Below are 21,471 nucleotides of genomic sequence, written 5' to 3' on the forward strand. Positions count from 1 at the left end.
TTTATTTGTTCAGTCCTGAAAGAAGTCAAATCACTGCTACCTTCAGGTAGGATGCTCAAGTGAGGAGAGGATCCTATTTTAGGATTCAATAGTGCTAGAAGGGGTGGAATGGATGGTTAGTGTTTTCAATTTCTCCTTTTTTTGTAAACTTTATTCCCAATAAATTGTCTGTTACAGAGGCTGAGAATTAAGTCTTTAATTTGGTTGGCACACATGGATGAAATAGAAACAAGTGACGTGGGTGGTTCTTTGCAGGAGGAATTACACATTGTCATCACCTTGGTTCTAGGTCTGGGACTTACTCTCTGGTAAGTTGTCCTGGAGAAGCCCAGGCTATGGTGTATCACAGCCATTGGAAAGCAACTTCCTTGAGTCTAAAGGTACTTGGTTTTGCTAGGTTATAAAATGAAGCAGTTTTCTCTTTCCACTTAAACCTCTTATTAAAGCTTGGGACAGGGACAGTATGATGGACTCTAAAGCAGTTTCCTTCCATCATGAGATGGAATGATGAGCTGAAGATGGCAGGATGACACTTCAGAAGAACCTGTGTTCCTGAGGCTGTATGGGTCACCAACTCTAACTTATTTCTGAGACAAAAGTAAACTTGTACCTGTTTTTAAAAAAATATATGTTATTAATTTTTTATAGAGGGGAAGGGAGAGGGATAGAGAGCTAGAAACATTGATGAGAGAGAAACATCAACCAGCTGCCTCCTGCACACCCCCGACTGGGGATGTGCCCACAACCAATGTACATGCCCTTGACTGGAATGGAACCGGGACCTTTCAGTCCGCAGACCAACGCTCTGTCCAGTGAGCCAAGCCGGTTTTGGCTTGTACCTGGTTTAAGGCACCATATAGGGATTGGCAAAAGTAGGCTTACACTTGTGAGTATGCAAAACAGAGTTTTTTGTATTATTATTAGAATCATAACTTGCATGTCTTTGTCCATAAAACTATAAACCTATCTTTGCCCATCCCTGTATTTTTGAAAATCTGTTGCAGCCGAGTAATCTTAGTAAGTATATGTTTATCATCTCAGATCTTCCACATGGGATCTGTATTCTGCTGACATATGCTTTTTAAAATTTCCCTTTGAACAGGTTGTAGTTTTTATCTAAAAATCTTTTTAGTTTACTCTCATTCAAATTTATTATCAGAAAATTGCATCATTTTCTTATTGTTTTATTTTCTGTTTCTATTTCATTATTTTTGTTTTTATTGTTCTGTTTCCCTTGGTCATCCATGCTAAACATTTATTAATATTATAAAAACATTAAAACTTTTAAATATCTAAACTGGGGGTAGGGGAGGCCAGGGGAAGGTCAATGGGAAAAAAAAAGAAGACATATGTACTTCTATAAGTAATACTTTAAACAATAAAATAAAATTAAAAAATAAAATAAATAATATCTCAACTATATGGTTATTCAGTTAAATGTTAGCATTGGCTCTTTGGATTAACATTTTCTTGTTTTTACTGCTGGCTGATACTTCTTTATGATTCTACCACCTCAAATTTCCATTAAAGAGGCCATTTAAAAATATTATTACATATTTTATAAATATCTCCTTTTTCTCCATGCACTCTTTTCTCTAATGGATTAACCTTTCTGCTTGTTTAACAGGGGGTAGGAGGGTGTCTTTATTTTTCATTCTATTTTACTCAAATATATATAGATATGAGAATTAATAGGTATGGGTACTTGGGGTGAGTTTCTCTAGAGGCTCTGAAGGGCACAGCTTCTGTGCCAAGTTTGCAGAACTCTGTAGGTCACGGTGCAGAGATTTGCTGACAGGTAGAATTCCCTGCAGGCTGTTGAGAGGAAAATGAAGAGGTGAGCTGTGTTCTCTCTCTTTTGCTAAAAAAGAGATTTTATTCTTGGAACCAGAGATGCTACAGTATATTTTGTGGAGCTGGCATTCTATCCCCCCCACCTCCATCTATTTATAACCTGGAGAACTAGCCCTATCTTGGAATTGACTCTAATTCTCTCTATTTGGTCTCACTGCAATGACAGGGTGTGGAGATACAGAAGCACCTCCTTCATTTTATATAGGGAGCTGATTTCCTTGTTGCTGAGCATGAAACTGACCCAGCTTCTCTGGCAATACAAGAACAACTACTTTTTTGATTTGCTAATGGATTGTTCTCTATTTCTGTTATCTTCTCTATTGATTGATCCTAAGCGTGGAGTGTCCCCTGGATCTCTTCACAGTAACATGTTCCATGACACAACACTTCTTTCTCAGGTATAGCTGAAACTCTAGCTGCTCTTTGGGTCGTGACTATTGTTTTTTGTGAACCTGTTGCTGTCCATAGGCATCTTCTCTGTAGACCCTCATCAGAGTCAGGAAGAACTAAGCAGAGGCACAGAACTCAGAGAGATCATCACCTTTTCCTGATCATGACTGTTCAAGCTTCTTTTACAAATAAGGGTCATAGTGTTCCACTGGGTACCTTGCCAGGTGATTATGGCTACCAGGGGTTTGGAAAAGGTAACACTGACATTTCAAGGGCATGTTATCCTAGATGCATAAGAACAATGGACAGGGTGGGCTTACGGTAAAGATCAACCTTTGATAAGGAAGCTGTGGGCTTGAGATATGATTGCATGCCATGACTTGCCCAGTTAGGAATTTATGACCAGACCATCCTGTGTGATTACTTTTGGTCACTGTGCTTGTCAGGCCTGCCATGTAGCCTGTTGAGCTTGTCAGGCTTATTATATAGTCTCTTGGTGTGTGTTTTTTTCGTTCACAGGTAGTAAGAAATTTAGGGCTTAGGCTCATCCAATTATCAAACCCAAACATTAGATATAATTTTTATTTGCAAAATTCTGTAGGGTGAAAGCAAGGATCACTCTGTTAAGAAGTCTTTAAACATTGGCTTTGGTGAGTAGATCCCACTATTGTTAAAGGCATTTGGAATGTAAGAGCAATGATCTTTGGTTTTTGAAATGTTTCTTGACTGTAAATTGTAAACACTAGATGAAAAGGTATATATTATATGGTGTTAGAGTATAATAAAAGTTATGGAAAGGTGGAAGCCTGGGGAGCTGCTTAATTCCTTCTATTGCAAAGAGCACAAAAAAATGATTAGAAAGTATTTTAAAGGAATTTCTTTGAAGAATGAGCAGAACTTGATTTTCATTTGAATGTGGGAGAGGGAGAGAACGACTATATTTTCATGCTGACACTCTGTGGGATTGTTTGTCCTCTACAGTCTTTGGCATCTCAAGAAGTTTTGGCATAAGGTTCTCTTCTTATGTGTGAAGACAGAAATTGGTTTCCCAGAACTAAACATCATTAACCTAGAGGCCTGGTCATGCACAAGCCCTTGCTTAACCCTGTGAAAATCCCCAGAGTTACATGTTCTTCCATGAGACACTCATATTCATTCTAAATATACATCCTAACATCTCCACACACAAGGAAGAAAATTTTGATAGACTCTTCACTTAAAAATAAACCTAAGTACCATCTTTATCTTGAATATCCAGGAGAAGTCACATCTCACTTGATTTTCCATTTCTGTACACCACTGTTCTTTCTCCATCCTAAAGTTTATTTTCTTCAAACTCCTTAGATGTATTTTGGAGTTCCCAAATCACTCTGACCTCAGGTTCCTCCAGAAGCATATTTCCTTTTATTGAAGGAGAGAGAACTGCATAAAGAGATAATTCCAAAGATCTTCATGGAGGTTCCTTAGGTATTCAGCATAATATGGACTGATGCATGCATGTGCAAATTATCCACAAATATTTGAGGAAACAAAAATAAAAACAACAAACCACATTGTCACATAAGGAGTTCTGGGATGGCCCCTTTCAGTGTTGCCTAATTTGAAGCATTTGGGCTAGGCCTCTCTTCTGTCTTATAGCATAGCATTTGCCTCAGGAAGGAAACAACTTTGGAGGAGGCAGCTCCCTTTTGCGGAGGGGAATGTGCCAAGAGGAACGCAGTTGAATACCCTATCAATGTAAAATAGAAATTCCTGGCCAATATAATAAGTCATAAAAGAAAGGAGAGTTTTAGAGATCAGAATAAAAATGGTTAAACTATCATTGTTTTCATATGATATGATCATACAAAATAAATAGATTTTAAAAATTAGATATACATTCAGTAAGATGTTCAGATATAATATGAACTTTACAAAGCAATAGTTCTCTTTATACCAGCAAAAGTTATCTAAAAATATTAGAAATTATTATGCCATTCACAATAGGAAAAAATATGTTGAAGTTGACATCATAACAAACACACAAGACCTTTAAGAATACTAATTTAAAATTATGCTTAAAATATTTAAGTAAAGAGCTGCTTAAATGCAGAGATAAACCCTATGCATGAAAAAGACATGTGAACATTTCAAAGATGTCAGTTCTCCCTAAATTAATTGATAAATTCAATGAATTTCAAGAAACTTTCCAGCAAGACATACAGGAACATTTGTTATAGTTATTCTAAAATATATAAAAGTTTCACCAAATGGAGAAGAGTTTTTAAAAAGATTAGAGTCACACCATACCGATAATAAAACATACAAACTCATCCTATCTAATAAAAGAGAAACACACAAATTGACTGTACCTCTGTTATACCACAAGCCACACTCACCAAGCAATCAGGAGTGAATATACAAATTAATTCAACCAAGATGGCAATGGCCATGGAACTGGAGCAAGCAGGAGGCTTGGGTTGCCCCCAAGATGGAGGAAGCCAAGCTTCCCCCTCCCTGGCCTGTTTTGACCTCCTTTCAAGGCTATAAAGTTTCAATTATAGAAAATAAGTAAATCCCAACAAAAATTGCCATGGAGCTGGAGAAAGCAGGAGGCTTGGGTTACCCCCAGCGATGGAGGAAGCCAAGCTTCCTGCCTACCCTGGCCTTCCCTGCCTCCACTAAAGGCTACAAAGTTTCAATTATAGAAGATAAATAATCCCAGATATCTGCTTCCAGCCTATGCTTGGGTTGCCAGGCGGGGAGGGGAGTGTGGCAGCCATATTGTATACACATGGGGGCAGCCATCTTTGACCACAAGGGGGCAGCCATCTTGTGTGTTGGATAAAGGCCTGGGACATAATAAAGAGTTTATAATAGACAAATGCATAGAAGTTAAATGGTATAGGATCGTCTAATTTACTTATATACATAGCTCCATCAAGACAACAGACTGCTACAATTACACAATCCCAATCTTTATATATATATATATATATATATATATATATATATATATCATAGATGAAAAATGCTTAACAGATTGTTTATACCAGAGATTTCTGATGGGTGACATTTTGCTGGACTTCAAATGATAATATCATATAATTTGTCTGTTAGCATGTCAATGTATTATTTATAATCAAAGGACAAATGAAAAACTTCAGTTCTATGGGCTGTTTTCTTCAGGATGAAAATTTAAAGGATAAGTATTAGACTGGTGAGAAAAAACACATCCGTGTTTATGAGAAGAAAAGCGATGAATTCAGGCACATTTTTAAAGGTCACCAGTTAGAAACTCCAGGAGAAACAAAAATAAGGATGGAAAGAGGAGGAACTACAAAGCAGTCCTTTCACTCATTATTGGCTTGATTGTAGCAATCCTTTTGAAATTTCAGTTTTGGCCAACAGTCTGTTTCGAGGCTATCTTCACAGCCCTATTGCTTTCCAGGTGCACCACTCCCAGCACAAGTGAATGGAGCCGTGTTACCAAGTTCCCAGCAGAAAAGCTCCTGTCCAGATTGTTCACTGAGTTGTTATCTCTTTGTGCTTTTTCCTTGTATCTATTACGGATGGCATCAACCCCAACCCCCACCCATGCAATATAAAGGGACCGGAAGCTCCAGCGAGGCAGCAGACTGCTACAATTACATCAATCCCAAACACATTTACAAAAGGGCACCAGGAGAATGTTTCTGACCATTGTCTAGCTTTCAGGCAGTGACATCTGCAGGTGGATCAGATGAGACAAAGAAATTAAATAGATTATTACCTAACCAAAAAAAAAATTTCATATATCAAATTATTCCTCTGTTAAACAAAATTTTTTTTGCCTGAGTCCTTTCAGATTTAAGTAATTATAGTATGTGTATCTCCTGCTATAATTATTAATTCATTTATATGCATTTATTTTTCATTAGAATGTCATTTGCATGCAATGGAAGTCCCATTACTGGGAAAATTGGAATTGGTTGAATAATTAGTTCAGCCTGTTCTCAAAATTTAACTTGTCTTGTTGAAACTCCCATTTTTTTGACTTATCTAATTTTTGTGGCTGATCTACTTGTAAAATTTAGATTTGAAACATACTAATTTCTGACTCACGTTTTCAACTATCCTTAGTACAGTCACAATTGTTGGACAGAAAGACTACAAAGCCATGGATAGAATCCATTCTACACTCATTCATTTCTCTCATTCTGACTTGTCTAGCTTAGACTCTACAATGCGTTATTTAATTCTCTTGGAAACAATCTAATCTTCTTTGTTCTCTCTCTCCATTGTAGTTGCTGGAAAAAACCCAAACTCTATTCAAATCTAAAAGCCCATTTCCTCTGTGAAAGATTGAAAATTGCTAGAAAAATTCCCTTACATAAATTTATTAATTTTACATTAAATTTATTATCAGATGTAAACTCAACAATACCCAGAAATCTTGCTGTCTGATGTCATTCCAGTAAATAGGCTCAGATCCACAAAAGTCTTTACGACAGAATTCTAAGAATAATATTTGACTTCTACATAGAATACCTCATTTCTAATTCATTAGTACTTGATAATTCTTCCAAAATATATTCATTCCAATTTATTTCCTCCACCACTAGGCTGGTTCAGACCATTATCCTCCCTTGTCTGAATCATATTCTGGTTTTCTGATTGGCTTCTCTGCTTCTGCTCTTGTTTTCCCTTCAATTCATACCTCTCTTCATTAAAGCCTTTTGATTTACCTTATCTAAGGTGTTGCTCCGGCAGTAGTCAGCCTGCAGCGGGAAGGGACCCAGGTTTGATTCCAGTCAAGGGAATATACCTTGGTTGCGGGCACATCCCAGTAGGAAGTGTTCAGGAAGCAACTGAATCAAAGTTTCTAACTCTCTGTCCCTCTCCCTCTGCTTCCTCTCTGTAAAAAATCAATAAAATATATTTAAAAAAGTGTTGCTTCTATGGTAATGGCCTATGATAGCACATGACAGGATTCTGTACATTTTCTTTTTAAAAAAATATATATTTTAATGGCATTTTTGTGCAAAGTTGTTTTTTTAATTTATTTTTTTATTGATTATGGTATCACATAATCCTCATCCCCCATTCCCACCCGAAACCCCTCCCCACATATGTCTCCACCCCCAATGTTGTGCATGACCACTGGTTAGGCTTATATGCATGCATACAAGTCCTTTGGTTGATCTCTGCCATTTCCCTCACCCTCCCCTACCTTCCCTCTGAGGTTTGACAATCTGATCAATGCTTTCCTATCTCCGGGTTTGTTTTTGTTAATCAGTTTATGTTGTTCATTATTTCCCCTAGATGCATGAGCTCATGTTATACAAGAAATACACTTATAAGAACCAAAAATGAGACCAGCCATAATGGTTATGCTGAGAGGCAAATTAATCAGTCTATAGTGAGTTTCTTTCTGGGCCAATAGTTCTTTTGAGTCCCAATTTCAATGTCAAACAGTTCCTTATGTGTACATGTCAGCAATGATATTTCTATTCTGGATGGTGGACAAATGGTGGTGATGTAGATCTGACCGTTTCTGGTTTGGTCCTGGACATCCTTCAGCTACTGTCTGCTAGTATGACAAGGTGTTGTTGGCGTCTTCCATCTCTGGGCTGTTTGTCTTCATGGCTGGAGCAGTCCTGTCAATTCCTGTCTGTTGCAGGAATACTGTACATTCTCTTATGTATGATTATTAAAGTTGCATATATTTGTTCTATAATTTTATCTTCATGTTTAAAAGAATAAAATTTAGAATTATGTAAAATTAGATAATATATGCACATGATTCAGTTAGTATTACTTTATTTATTTATTTTATTGATTACGATATTATATATGTGTCCATATCTCCCCACGAGCCCCCCCCCCCCACTCCACTCCCATACATGCCCTCACCCCCCTGTGTCTCTGTTCATTGGTTATGCTTATATGCATGCATACAAATCTTTTGGTTGATGTCTTCCCCTTACCCCCACCCTCCCCTACCTTCCAGTTAGTATTACTTTTCCAAAAATTTCTTTATTGATTAAGGTATTACATGTGTCCTTATCTCCTCCATTACCCACCCCACCCCCCACTCATGGCCTCACCCCCTTACTGACTCTGAACATTGGTTATGCATATATACATGCAGACAAATTTTTTGGTTGATCTCTCCACCTATTCTCTCTCCTCCTACCTTCCAGTTAGTATTACATTTGATTGCATATAATAGAATATCCAAATAATGATGGCTTAAGCAAAAAAATTTTTCCTTCCATGTAAAAGAATTTCAGATATGAACATTCAGGGCTGGAACTGGAGTCTCTCTTTCTGCTTTATTATGCTAAGAATCTACTTTTGCTCTCAAAGTTGCTGAATGTTTAAGGTGGTTGTTAGAAATTTAGGCATCAATCCTGTGCCTGTTCCATGATGAAAGAATGAAGACAAATGACCTTCATTTCTCAGCTGAGTTAGTCCACATTAAAGGGTCTCCTTGGAAATCCCACCAAGTGACATCTACTAACATTTGGAATCTGTATTTTGGCAGTATATGTGGGTAACCAAATAAAACTGTGGTTTTTGTTACTAAGGAAGAATGGGGGATATTGGTAAACAACCAGCAATCTTTAACATACCATCTTGTTTCTGTCTGCCGAGCACACATTTGGTTTCTTATGTATCCTTCCAGAGATAACGTGATTATATATGAAATATCTTTTATAATAAAAGGCTAATATGCAAATTGTCCCCTGGGAAGTTTGACCGCTTGCTATGATGTGTGTTTACCACCAAGGGTGGTGCAGAACGAAGGAAGGCCTCAACTGGTAGCTAGCAGCCCAGGGAAGGAAGGCCCCAATCGGCTCTGTTCACCAGCCAAGCCTAGGGACTCTACCTGTGCACGAATTTCACGCACTGGGCCTCTAGTATATGATAAAGATACATTAATTTATATGTATTTGACATATTGCATTACAAAATTATTTTGTGTAAACATTCTATGTACTGTTTTGCCTCTTGTTTGTTTGCTAATCAACATATTTTTGAAATTATCCTGATAAGTACATTTAGCAATGCCTATTTTCTTTCGACAACCAAATACTTAGAATTTCTGAGTTCTTACAAGGGTGAGAACCACATCTGCCTCATTCACCAGTATACACAGCAGTAAGTAGTTAGTAAGCATTTGTTTAACGGATGAGGCACACAAATGGCAAATGCTTGTGAATGATTTTATTCCATGGCCTTATGTACAACCTTGACGTGTTAAATTATATTGAACTCTCTTTGCATTCTTTAGAAGATAAATGTACTTATTGGTTAAAAAAAAAAGTTAGCGATTTGCTGAACTCAATTTGCTAGGATTTTCTTTCGGATAGCAATACCTACAGTCATTTCTCGGTCTAGTGGAAACTGTAGAGAAGAGTCATTAAAACACAGACATTGGAATCAGACATGTGGTAACCAAGATGGTTATCTGTGTGACTTGGGCTATCATCTCTCTATCTGTCCTCTACACAGTGGGGATAATAGTTTCTTTTTTTTTATTATTTATTATTTTTAATTTTTTGTAATTTTTTATTTATTTATTTAAAAATCTTTATTGTTGAAAGTATTGGGGATAATAGTTTCTGCTCTGAAGAGTTGCTCATTTGTGTCAAAGGGAGATGAGTCAATGAAAAAAATACATATGAAAAACTTGAATAGTTTTGGTCATTCCGAAAGCACTCAAAATATTGAAGTTATTATTGTAATAAAGGATCTTGATTTTTAGTCTCTTTTCCTACATTTTCATTCATGTTTGTGTTTCAGGCTTATGCACCAGATCCCTGACTTCTGGATTCTAGGCAAATTCTTATTTCAGTTTCAAACCAATCCATCCTTTATATTGCAACTCCTTACATGCAGGAGCACCATAAGTCAGAGTTCCCAAAGGACTCAGCTCCTCATCCCCCAAAGTCGCTGCTTCCTAAGCCACCTTTTCCCACCTGGGGCTAAGAAGGTGGGCAGAAGAGGAATAAATATCTCATAAACCTCTCAAGATTTATTTATCAAAGTACCAGCATGCAGCTGATACATCAGCACGGACTCATCTTTTACATCTTCTGTAAGTTCCAGGGTCAAGGGAGGGTATTACAGGCTGTATTGGATCTATCTAGGAAGAGTGACAAGGCAGGCAGAGGGGTCCTTTTCTAATAGGTAAGCTCCAAAAAACAGGGAGAAAAGGCAACGCAGAGGTCGAAGGAGAAGTATGATGATTCTGGATGTATTAGCATCCAAAAATCCTGCAAGATGATTTCTACTTTCTCTTTTTCCCTCTGCATTCCTTGCTTGCAAACTCAGTTTTTCCAGCTAGGAGGGTTATGAGTCTAACGCAGAGATGGGAGGTTTGACATTTTGAGGATAGACAGATTCTATTTTCATGGAAGTAAGCAATAAAAGGATGGGAGACTGTGAAAGTAGAATTGCAAATTTTCTCTTAGGAAGTTGAAGAAAATCTCACTGGACACATTCCCCTTTCTCTGTGAGGTAGTAATTGATGTTACCTTCTAAGAGAAGAAGAGTTCAAGGATTGAAAAGAATGAAGGTTGCCGAAACCGGTTTGGCTCAGTGGTGGAGCATCGGTCTGTGGACTGAAAGGTCCCAGGTTCGATTCCGGTCCGGGGCATGTACATTGGTTGCGGGCACATCTCCGGTAGGGGGTGTGCAAGAGGCAGCTGGTCGATGTTTCTCTCTCATCGACGTTTTTGGCTCTCTATCTCTCTCCCTTCGTCTCTGTAAAAAATCAATAAAATATATTTTTAAAAAAGAAAAAAGAAAAGAATGAAGGTTAAAAAGGGCCTTGGCAAGAGGGAAGAGTTGATTAGGAAAGCTGTGTAGAATGGGCAGGCATTATTGTGGGCCCATTTGAAGTTGGTAACTATAAATTTATAGTACAATTAGCCTTTCCTGTTGTTTTAGGCTTATTCTGAGTTCTGGGAAAAGAAATGGTTATATTCCAATAGTGTTGGGATTTTAGCAAAGGTTGAATTTAAGCAAATTTATATTCTAATCTCTTTTAAATTAGCATTAGTTTGGAAAGAGGATACAATAAAATTATTCATCTCAACTTATATTGGTGTATGGTAGTAGGTGAGGACCTAAATAGATTCTTTCCCCCCTGAAATGTCAACAATTATCTCAAAACACTTACTGAAAAATTTAAAATAACACCTATTAAAAAACACATCTTATTCATCATAACTTAGTTGCCTCCTTCATCGTATATGAGATTACTGTAAAAAGTAGGTTTATTTTTAGCCTATCTCCTTTATACTACTAACATTGTGCTTTTCTTACATTGGTACCATGCTGACCTAACTTGTTGCACACTCTTAATACTATGAGATTATTCCTTATTATCCTTTCCCCCCCAAAAAAACTAATTATTTCATGGATTCATTTTTTTCTCCATAGACCATAGCATTATTTGTTAAGTCTCACCACTCTACCAAAAGGAAAAAGAAAAAGAAAAAAATTCTTTTGGAAGGAAGTGACATACCTTTTTATCTATATTCAGATCTCTCTAAAGGTCTTCACCCTCCTTTTAAACTACTTACTCTTTGTCCAATTTAAATGGCATATTACCAACATGATATGTGTATGGATGTGCAGATAACATTTTGAATTTTAACCATTCCTGATTATTGCATTAAAAACAAAATAAAACACTGATAAAGATTTTCTTAATTTGGGGAAGTCTCCTATATATAATTAGCTACATAAAGAGTAAGTGAGAGGAATACTTTTGAAGTCAATTTAAAAAATTATGTCTTACATCTGACTACAAATAGTTAAGAGAAGCCTTCTCAGCTCAAGATTAATTCAATGGCTTCACCCGGAAACTACTCCACTGCTCCAGTCTCCGAATTCCTCCTCATCTGCTTCCCTAACTACCAGAGTTGGCAGCACTGGCTGTCCCTGCCCCTCAGCCTCCTCTTCCTCCTGGCCATGGGGGCCAATGGTATTCTTCTGATCACCATCCGGCTGGAGGCCTCTCTGCATGAGCCAGTGTACTACCTGCTCAGCCTGCTCTCACTACTGGACATTGTGCTCTGCCTCACCGTCATCCCCAAGGTCCTGGCCATCTTCTGGTTTGACCTCAGGTCCATCAGCTTCTCTGCCTGCTTCCTCCAGATGTTCATCATGAATTGCTTCTTTGCCATGGAGTCCTGCACATTCATGGTCATGGCTTATGACCGCTATGTAGCCATCTGCCACCCTCTACGATACCCATCCATCATCACAGACCAATTTGTGGCCAAGGCTAGTGTCTTTATTGTCACACGAAATGTCCTTCTCACTGCCCCCGTTCCTATTCTCTCTGCCCAGCTCCATTATTGTGGAAAAAATGTCATCGAAAACTGCATCTGTGCCAACCTGTCTGTGTCCAGGCTCTCCTGTGACAATTTCACCCTGAACAGACTCTATCAGTTTGTGGCTAGCTGGACTGCACTGGGTTCAGATTTCATCTTTATTTTCCTCTCCTACACCTTCATCCTAAGAGCTGTGCTTAGACTCAAGGCCGAGGGGGCCACAGTCAAAGCCCTGAGCACGTGCAGCTCCCACTTCATCCTCATCCTGTTTTTTAGCACCATCCTGCTGGTTGTGGTGTTGACAAATGTGGCCAGAAAGAGAGTCCCTATGGACATCCTGATCCTGCTCAATGTCCTTCATCACCTCATACCCCCTGCCTTGAACCCCATTGTATATGGGGTTCGGACCAAAGAGATAAAACAAGGAATTCAGAAATTGCTGCACAGAGAAATGTGAATATGTAGAAAAGGTGTCTAAATTCTTCCCCTCCCCCCTTTTTTTAGTGGTTTTGCCTAGGGAGCAAATGCCTAGAAAGCCTGTGAGTGAGAATTTATTATGCACATGGAGGCTCACTTCATAACTGATCCAGTCACCTTTTTTTAAAAAATTCTCTTTGCCTGGTTCAGGTGGAGTTAGGCAAGAGGGAGAAACACATTTATCAAGTAACTGCTTTAAGCCTAGGCAATCATATTTAAGTAATTTCATCTTCACAACACCCCTGCATGCATAATTACTTACATTTAACAAAGTAAAAATTGCTTTTAAGAGAGGTAACTGGTGAAGATCACGTATCTGGAGAGGTATAGAGTAGATATAAAAATCCAGGCTATAGAAGCTCTTGCTACAGAAATGCTTCTTCAAGTGCAATTGAAGCTGGAGACCAGTCTTCCATCTTACTCTCCTTTGGCCTGTGATTGTCCTTCTGGTTGTCCATATATATTTCCTACCTATACCTACTTCCTTGAGAGCTAGGGTATTCTTAGAGAAAGCAGAGTCCTGCCCAACAAACCATCTGCAGGATCACAGGAGAAGAGTGTCCACAAACAATACCAGCTTTCTATTCTATCCTCCACAACCTTATTACCTTCAGGGAGACTTGAAAATGATACAGGTGGAGAAAGAGGATACTGATGGGGTGGAAAATAGAGAAACTAACCAGAACAATGAGTTGGCCACTTTTCCTATGTGTTTGAGTTACTCATGGAGTGAACTGAAAATCTAGTCTCATTTGATCTGTTGACTCTGCTCAAGCACTCTAGCTGAAGGTGGAAAGGCATGGTATAATATCAGGTTTCTGGATAACAGTGGGCAAGCCAGGAGAGAAGATATCATACCTACTGTTTTTTAGAAAATTTAATGTAAAGCAATTGGTTAAATGGGCATTGGAGAATTGAATAGAAGAAAAAAAAAAGAGGATGGTGTAACATGGAAATAGAACCTGCAGGAAGAACCTTACACTTAGGAACAGGTTGGGTCATTAGAACACAGTCTCCATTGAACTGACGGGTCTCATCACCCTGAGGATGGGCTCTGGCTCTAACTGGTACTGATGTCACAGGAACTTAGAGGAGGTACCCTTAGAGCTGGGGCTAAGACCAGCCTGGACATTACAAAGCAGACTGTGAATGGGAGGCTTTAAGGCTGAGAGACATGAGTTAATGACTGTATGGCGCCTCCTGGTTGAGTCTGAAAGCTTTGAAAGACACGAGTGACAGCTGTAACAGCACCCTGAAGGGCACAATGCATCCCAGGGAACTGGAGACAGAATCAAGTCCTCTGTTGCAGGTAAGTAAAGAGACACGATGTAATATCACAGGGGAACTTTCATAACTATGAAAGAATTTTGCATTAAGTTGGCAGCAGGAAAGGGATTGACTGCCCCACAGTAGCAATTAGATCCCTGTTTCCCTGAAAATAAGACAGTGCCTTATATTAATTTTTGCTCCCAAAGATGCGCTATGTCTTATTTTCAGGGGATGTCTTATTTTTCCATGAAGAAGAATATGGTACACATTTATTGTTAAATGAAAATAAAGGAAATTTATTACCTGTATACGGTACGGTAGTACAGTAGTTGTGAACACAAACCAGACAAACTGTGAATCCTACAGTATCAAGAATCTACTCATTTATTCAATGACAATCATGTCATCATCTTCTGGAACATCATCATAACAATCCAATTCCTGAATTTCCTGGTGAATTTCTTGTGACTCCATTTCTTTCAGAATCAGTGGACAAAAGTTCTCATGTTTAGCCTAGGAGGGGCCTTATTTTTTGGGGGGATGCCTTATATTTCACTCAGAAGGAAACCTGTAAGTAGGTCTTATTTTCGGAGGATGTCTTATTTTTGGGGAAACACGATAGAGTAACTGCAACCCTCTGCTCGTGTGGGTTCTCCAGGTTCTCCAAAGCCTCGCTCAACAACAGCAGGCAGAAAAAGACAGCCATTTGCCTACAAGAAGAGGTTTTTAATACTCTTATGCTCACAGGCTTGGCTCTCATTTTCTCAAGCCAGGGCTTCTCTACATTTCCTGGCTGCTAGAAGAATTTTATCCACCATCATCTTCCTATTGTCCCTCCCAAGACAGAATGGCCAATTTCAATACTGATGGCTCAAAATAATAAATAATCTTAGTATCCTTATATATTGATAATAAGGACCGTAATCACAATAAAATAAAAAGCTCAAGTGCTTTGAGCACTTGTAAACTATCAGTGTCTGTGCATGATAGTCTTTAATTTTCATAAGAGCCTTCTGTGGATGATCATAAAATGAATTGTTGTTGTGTTGTTTTTTTAATCCAACAGAGAGGACAGAATTCACAGAAATATGATACATGTGGTCAGGTAATATTTTCACACACTTGGTCCCCTCTGTGGGTCTTTCTAGGAGTGCTTTCTCTAACTCTGCTATGCTTTCACCCGGTGCAAACCCAGAAGGGACTTGAAGAAGAGTTTGTTAGTTGATCAAAATCTAGATCCTAATTCCTGAATCTGGCTTCTCTAGATTAATAAAAATAGACAACATAATTATGAGAAGTTTACTTAAACTGGGTAGACACAAGAATGGAAACTACCAACTTGTTGTGGGGATTGGTAAAATATAGAAACTAGCACACCGGTTGTCATTCATCATAGTAACAGCACAATTGTGGCCCATTGAGGAGCTCAGTAAACACTCCCTAACTTACCATACTGAAGTGGCTAAATGAAGGCTTGACAAATACTGTTTTCAGTGGGTCTCTAGTTTCACAATAGTAGAGCCCTAAATATAAGGAATAGACAAGCCACATCCTTAAGGTTGGCTCTCTGCTCTGGTTCTGAGCGGAGATAAATTAAGACCATTGTTTCTCACAGAACGGCGAATAAACTGGTCACAATGGTCCTAAGACAGGTTTTGGGGTGAATCCACACCAGGTAAAGATGATGGGGAAACAGGATTACTCAAAAAGTCAGATATTGAAAGGCAAACAGAACTTTGCCATAAAGTTCCCATCGCATTAAAAATGAGCTTTGTTAGAAATCTTGGAACACTATCTTGAGTGGATACAACGAACTATCATAAACTATAGGCATTTTAAATTGGTGGGGTATAAAAGGTACAAACTTCCAGTATAAGTATTGGGGAAGTAATTTATAATATGATAACTATAGTTAGCACTGGTGTGTGGTATATTGGAAAGCTGAGTAAATCCTAAAAGTTTTTATCACAAGGGAAAAAAATCCTTTTTTTTTTGTATTTGTATGAGATGTTGGATATTAACTAAACTAATTGTGGTAATCATTTCACAATAAATGTAAGTCAAATCATTATGCTGTACACTTTAAACTTATAAGGGGCTGTATATTATTACATCTCAATAAAACTGAAAGAAAAAATAAATTGATGGGGTACAGTTGTTTTGTCAGCTTAGCTGAGAAAATCTGTGAAGAGTCACATTGCTAATATAAGCTGACTACAGTCCAGTTGTACTGGAGGGGGGTGTATTAAGAACATGAGGAAGGGAAAGGGAGTGGCTGGTTTGCAGGCTGGTCACATTTGCATGAGAAATTTGCAATGGACACAAGAGCCTTTTGAGAAAGAATATTTGAAACCACTGCATGCTGCTATTCAGGAAAAAAACAGATTAAAATCAGGAACTACTGACAAGAGATAGCAACAAGTCCCCTGGAATTAAATATCTGGAGGAAAAAAAAAGTCTGTGTTGGTGACCATTGCTCAAAACAAAGATCTAAATATTATCGAGCAAACAAAACTATGTTTTCTATGTATCCTAAAATAGAATCAGGAGAGTCTCTTAGTACATGGTGATCCTGAAGCTCTATTGAGCATTGGGATATGTTCTAAGCATATAGTATTAGATGCTCAGTGTGGGACAGCAAGTCTGTGTGGCCACGGAGTCTAAATATACTGGCTTTACTGCCAGGGTTAAAGAAAAGCTTCATTGCAGGGAAATCAACAGTGCCTCTTTGTGGCCATCCGTGGAAATAACAACATGAGTGTGAATTCAGTTCTCAACCTCTGCTTGGTGTTTGAAAGGGACTGACAATTCTGGATTGAGAAAATTTCTGAAATCTCCAGCACTTAGTGGGAAAGGTAGTGGGCAACTTGAAGAACATACTGTACTTCCTGAACCTAAGGCACAGAGAGATTTGAATGATCAATTTCAAAAATAAAATATTTAACAATTCATACCCTGGTTTTCTTTTCTCCAGTGACATTTAAGAGTCAATATCAATGGTATGAGTCAAGTATTCAAAAAGGTAGAATGCATATTGGTATTTAATAAGATGTTGTATTATCTGTATTTGGCTACAGAATATATTTAGTAATAACTTTTTAAAAACTTACTCAACCATAAAATAAGTTATTGGAGTATTTATAGATAAACATAGTAGTGATTAGCATAGATAATTACCAAGAGGTAAATTACTTGTAGGGAGATTATGGTCAAAATAGCCCATGAAGGATCGTTATTCCCAATTATGCAGATTAGACAATTCAGCAAAAAAGATAAATTACTAATGGTCATTCAAACTAATAGGGACTAGAATCAAGAATGAGAAATTTGGCAGGTTTGCTACCTAAATCCATTCTTCTAATTACATTGTTTAGGGAATGAGCTACATTTTTAGACTTCAACTCGATAGCTTTGTAGTTTTCTGAAATTTTATCTACTACAGATTATAGTAGCAAAGGCATTGCACATAAAAGCCCTCTATATATTGAATTAGACCCTGCAAATAAAGTTAGTTAATACAACAAAAATATCACAGTAAGTTAACACAGTAAAAGTTTTCTTCTCATCCATACCCCATTCCAATGCATGGGGGGCTTTGCTTTATGTCAATATTTAGGAACTTCTGCTTATTCCATATGTTGATCCTCCATGTTCAATGGTGCTTCTGAACCTGGATGTCATACAAGCAAAGGGAGGGAATGTGTGGAAGGTTTTAAGGGCTCAATCTACAGAGATTTACATAATTTTCTATATCATTCCATTTGCAGATTCCTCACATAGATCCAACTGCCTAAAGGAGATACTAGGTCACTGAATATTCATTTCTTAGGAGAAATAATCTTGCATGTAAAATATATGTTACTGCATCCCAAATCAGACTATTCAAATTCTCAACTCATTTATAAAACATTATCTGGAGTAATTATTTTTGCAAGCTTATTGTCTTTCTTGCTAATTTAGAATGTAAGAGTTATGATTCTTTATCATGACCATGTATCTTAAATATTCCCAGATCCAACACTAGCTATCAAGTAAATAATAAATATTAAATAAACACTTGAAACATTTATGTCTCAGAAAGACTTAGAGAACCCAGGATATCCAAACGTTACCATAGAATAACACTGTGTTCCCCTAAGAACTAAATTTTAGCTGTTTAATTAAATAGATTTCTTGTGATCATAACTTAAGGATATGCTACAAACTTATTTTAATATTTAATGATAATTTATTATTTAATATTTTAATTATAAAATCTTATTTCTTAGGGTCTGAATATTTGTATTTATGTATTTATTTATTTATTTATTTATTTATTTTTTTTTATCTTGTTTTTTTGTTTTAAATTTTTTCCATTAAATTTATTGGAGTGACATTGGTCAACATGATCAGATGTTTTTATTTATTTATTTATTTATATATATTTTTTTCAATGATAAGTGTAAATTTAATGATAATCTCCACTTTTATTGGAGACTGGATAACACTGCCATATATTGAAGATTTCTAATGGGAAGTCCTTCTTTCTAGTACTTTGATTTTCACACTTTGATCTCCTTGTCTTTTTCTATCATTCCTTTCCCTTCTCTTTTTTTTTTTTAATTAATTAATTTATTTATTTTACATATTTTAATGATTTTTTTTTGCCCCCCTCCCTCCCTCCCCCATATCCCCTCCCTCCCCATAGTTTTATGTCCATTGGTTGTACTTATATGCATGTATACAAGTCCTTCGGTTGATCTATTATCTCCCCCAGATCCTCCTCCCCTCCCCGCTGTAATTTGACAATCTGCTTGTTGCTTTACTGTCTCTATATCTATCTTTTGGTTCATCAGTTTATAATGCTCTTTATTATCCACAAATGAGTGAGGTCATGTGGTGTTTCTCTTTCATTGATTGGCTTATTTCACTCAGCATGATGTTCTCCAATTCCATCCAGGTTGCTGCAAATGATGAGAATTCCTTCTTCTTTATGGCAGCATAGTATTCCATTGTGTAGATGTACCATAGTTTTTGGATCCAATCATCTGCTGACGGGCACCTAGGCTGTTTCCATATTCTGGCTATTGTAGATTGTGCTGCTATGAACATAGGGGTGCATATATCCTTTCTGATTGGTGTTTCTAGTTTCTTGGGATATATTCCTAGGAGTGGGATTACTGGGTCAAATGGGAGTTCCATTTTCAGTTTTTTGAGGAAACTCCACACTGTTCTCCACAGTGGTTGCACCAGTCTGCATTCCCACCAGCAGTGCACGAGGGTTCCTTTTTCTCCGCAACCTCGCCAACACTTGTCGTTTGTCGATTTGTTGATGTTGGCCATTCTGACAGGTTGTATTTATGTATTTAAGATCTATAATAAGACCTATAGAGGAAACATCTTTTCAATATGTTTACTCTATTCTTTGCAAATGTATTGAATTTCCAGAAGGCTCAATTTTCGTATCATCCATGAACAACTTCTACCATCTGAGAACTTTTCTGATGCACTAATGATGTCCATTTCTGAGTTTTTGGTAAATGTCACTTAGCCCAGAAAGTGAATAATTTAATTGGAAATGAGTGACAGAGTGAGGTCAGTAAAACTGTAATTTCAAGTAGCATAACTGTCCAGAGACTATAAATATTTTTAACATGGAAAAATATATTATCTTAATCACAAAAGGGATCCTATTATTTTTAGAGTCATGTGAATGGAATTTTTGGTGTTTTATAAACTCAATGATGCCCAAAAACTGGACTTCAGTGAAAATGGAAGCTTAACTCATATTCTGCCTGATAAGAATTTGTGCTTCATTCAATATGAATTTCATATCTACTCATTGCAGAGTTGATGTCAACAACTTCACTCATAAATTAAGATTAAACAAATAAAACTCTCTCATATTATGTTCCATATCTCAGTGAATAGCACCAATAGTCACTTAATGATCAAAGACAAAGTACTAGAAATTAAACATGACTTATTACTCTCTTTCACCCCCCAAATCATATCAGAAAGTAAATATTCCCTGCAAATTTATTTTATATACTATTGCCTTGGAATTCTTACCATTCACAACAGCATGGATGGAACTGGAGAGCATTATGCTAAGCAAACTAAGCCAGTCAGAGAAAGATAAATATCACATGATATCACTCATTTGTGGGATATAAAGAATGGCATAAACTGATGAACAAAAATAGAACCAGAGACATAGAAGCATCAAGCAGACCATCCAATCTGAGAGGGAAGGCGGGGGATGAGGAGGTAAGAGATCAACCAAAGGGACTTGTATGCCTGTCTATAAGCCTAACCAATGGACACAGTAGTGGGGTGAGGGCATGTACTGGGGGGTGGGAACAGCTGGGGAGAAGCCAATGGGGGAAAAAGGAGACTCATGTAATACTTTAAACAATATAGAATTTTAAAAAACAAACAAACAAACAAACAAACAAACAAACAAACCAGCAAACAGAAAAAACGATGGCCACTGAATCAAATCAGGAGTGAATTGTGGTAGTAGACAGATCCAAGTGATGATCAAAGTGATTGGAAAGATATTGCCATAATTTTTGTCCACCATTGTTTGAACACTGTTGCTCAAAGCTTTAATAAGGACACATGTAATATCTTAATTAATAAAGAAATTAAAATTTTTTTAAAAAGCTTTAATCCCTTGACACTTCAGCCCTGCCCAACCATAAGTCTAGCATGCTTCCACAGCCAGAGGGCGCTCACAGGCCCACTCCTAGGTGTTGGCAGGAGAAACGTGTTGGAATGTAATCCAAGTGCAGAAGGCATACGGACAGGGCACAAACCATGTCTGCTACAGCCTACCCTGCACTGGTAAGATCTTATTCTCTGTTTGTTAGCTCTGTCCTGTCACTAGTTCTTCAAGATATGGGTTATCACAATTTCTAAGGAAGCATTTAAGATAGGAAGATACATTTCTGCCACTGTAGTTTGTCTAGAGGCTATAATAACTTTCTTTCCCTCTCTCCTTTATCACTCATTCTAGACTCTACTCACAGGCAATCAGTGCTTTTAGAAATCACTGCTACTTCTGGCTGCCTCCTCTTCCCTGACTCATGCTCTTGGGAGGGAGGGGGCATTCGTGTGAACTATTAAGATCTGCATGAGCCAAATGCATTGTGGGGAGAATTCATGTGATTTCTCCCCAGACTTC

The 21,471-nt window shown here is 37.5% G+C and overlaps 1 protein-coding gene across 1 annotated transcript; it reads left to right on the forward strand.

The window, feature by feature from the left end:
- The first annotated feature begins 12,069 nt into the window (after window positions 1-12,069).
- LOC118713202 (olfactory receptor 56A1) lies at window positions 12,070-13,014 on the forward strand. The gene has a single exon (XM_036427602.1). It carries the CDS (start codon window positions 12,070-12,072, stop codon window positions 13,012-13,014), a length of 945 nt encoding a protein of 314 aa, XP_036283495.1.
- Window positions 13,015-21,471: the final 8,457 nt, after the last annotated feature.

The sequence above is a fragment of the Pipistrellus kuhlii genome, unplaced genomic scaffold (assembly GCF_014108245.1).
Source record: "Pipistrellus kuhlii isolate mPipKuh1 unplaced genomic scaffold, mPipKuh1.p scaffold_m20_p_9, whole genome shotgun sequence".
NCBI classification, from domain to species: domain Eukaryota; kingdom Metazoa; phylum Chordata; class Mammalia; order Chiroptera; family Vespertilionidae; genus Pipistrellus; species Pipistrellus kuhlii.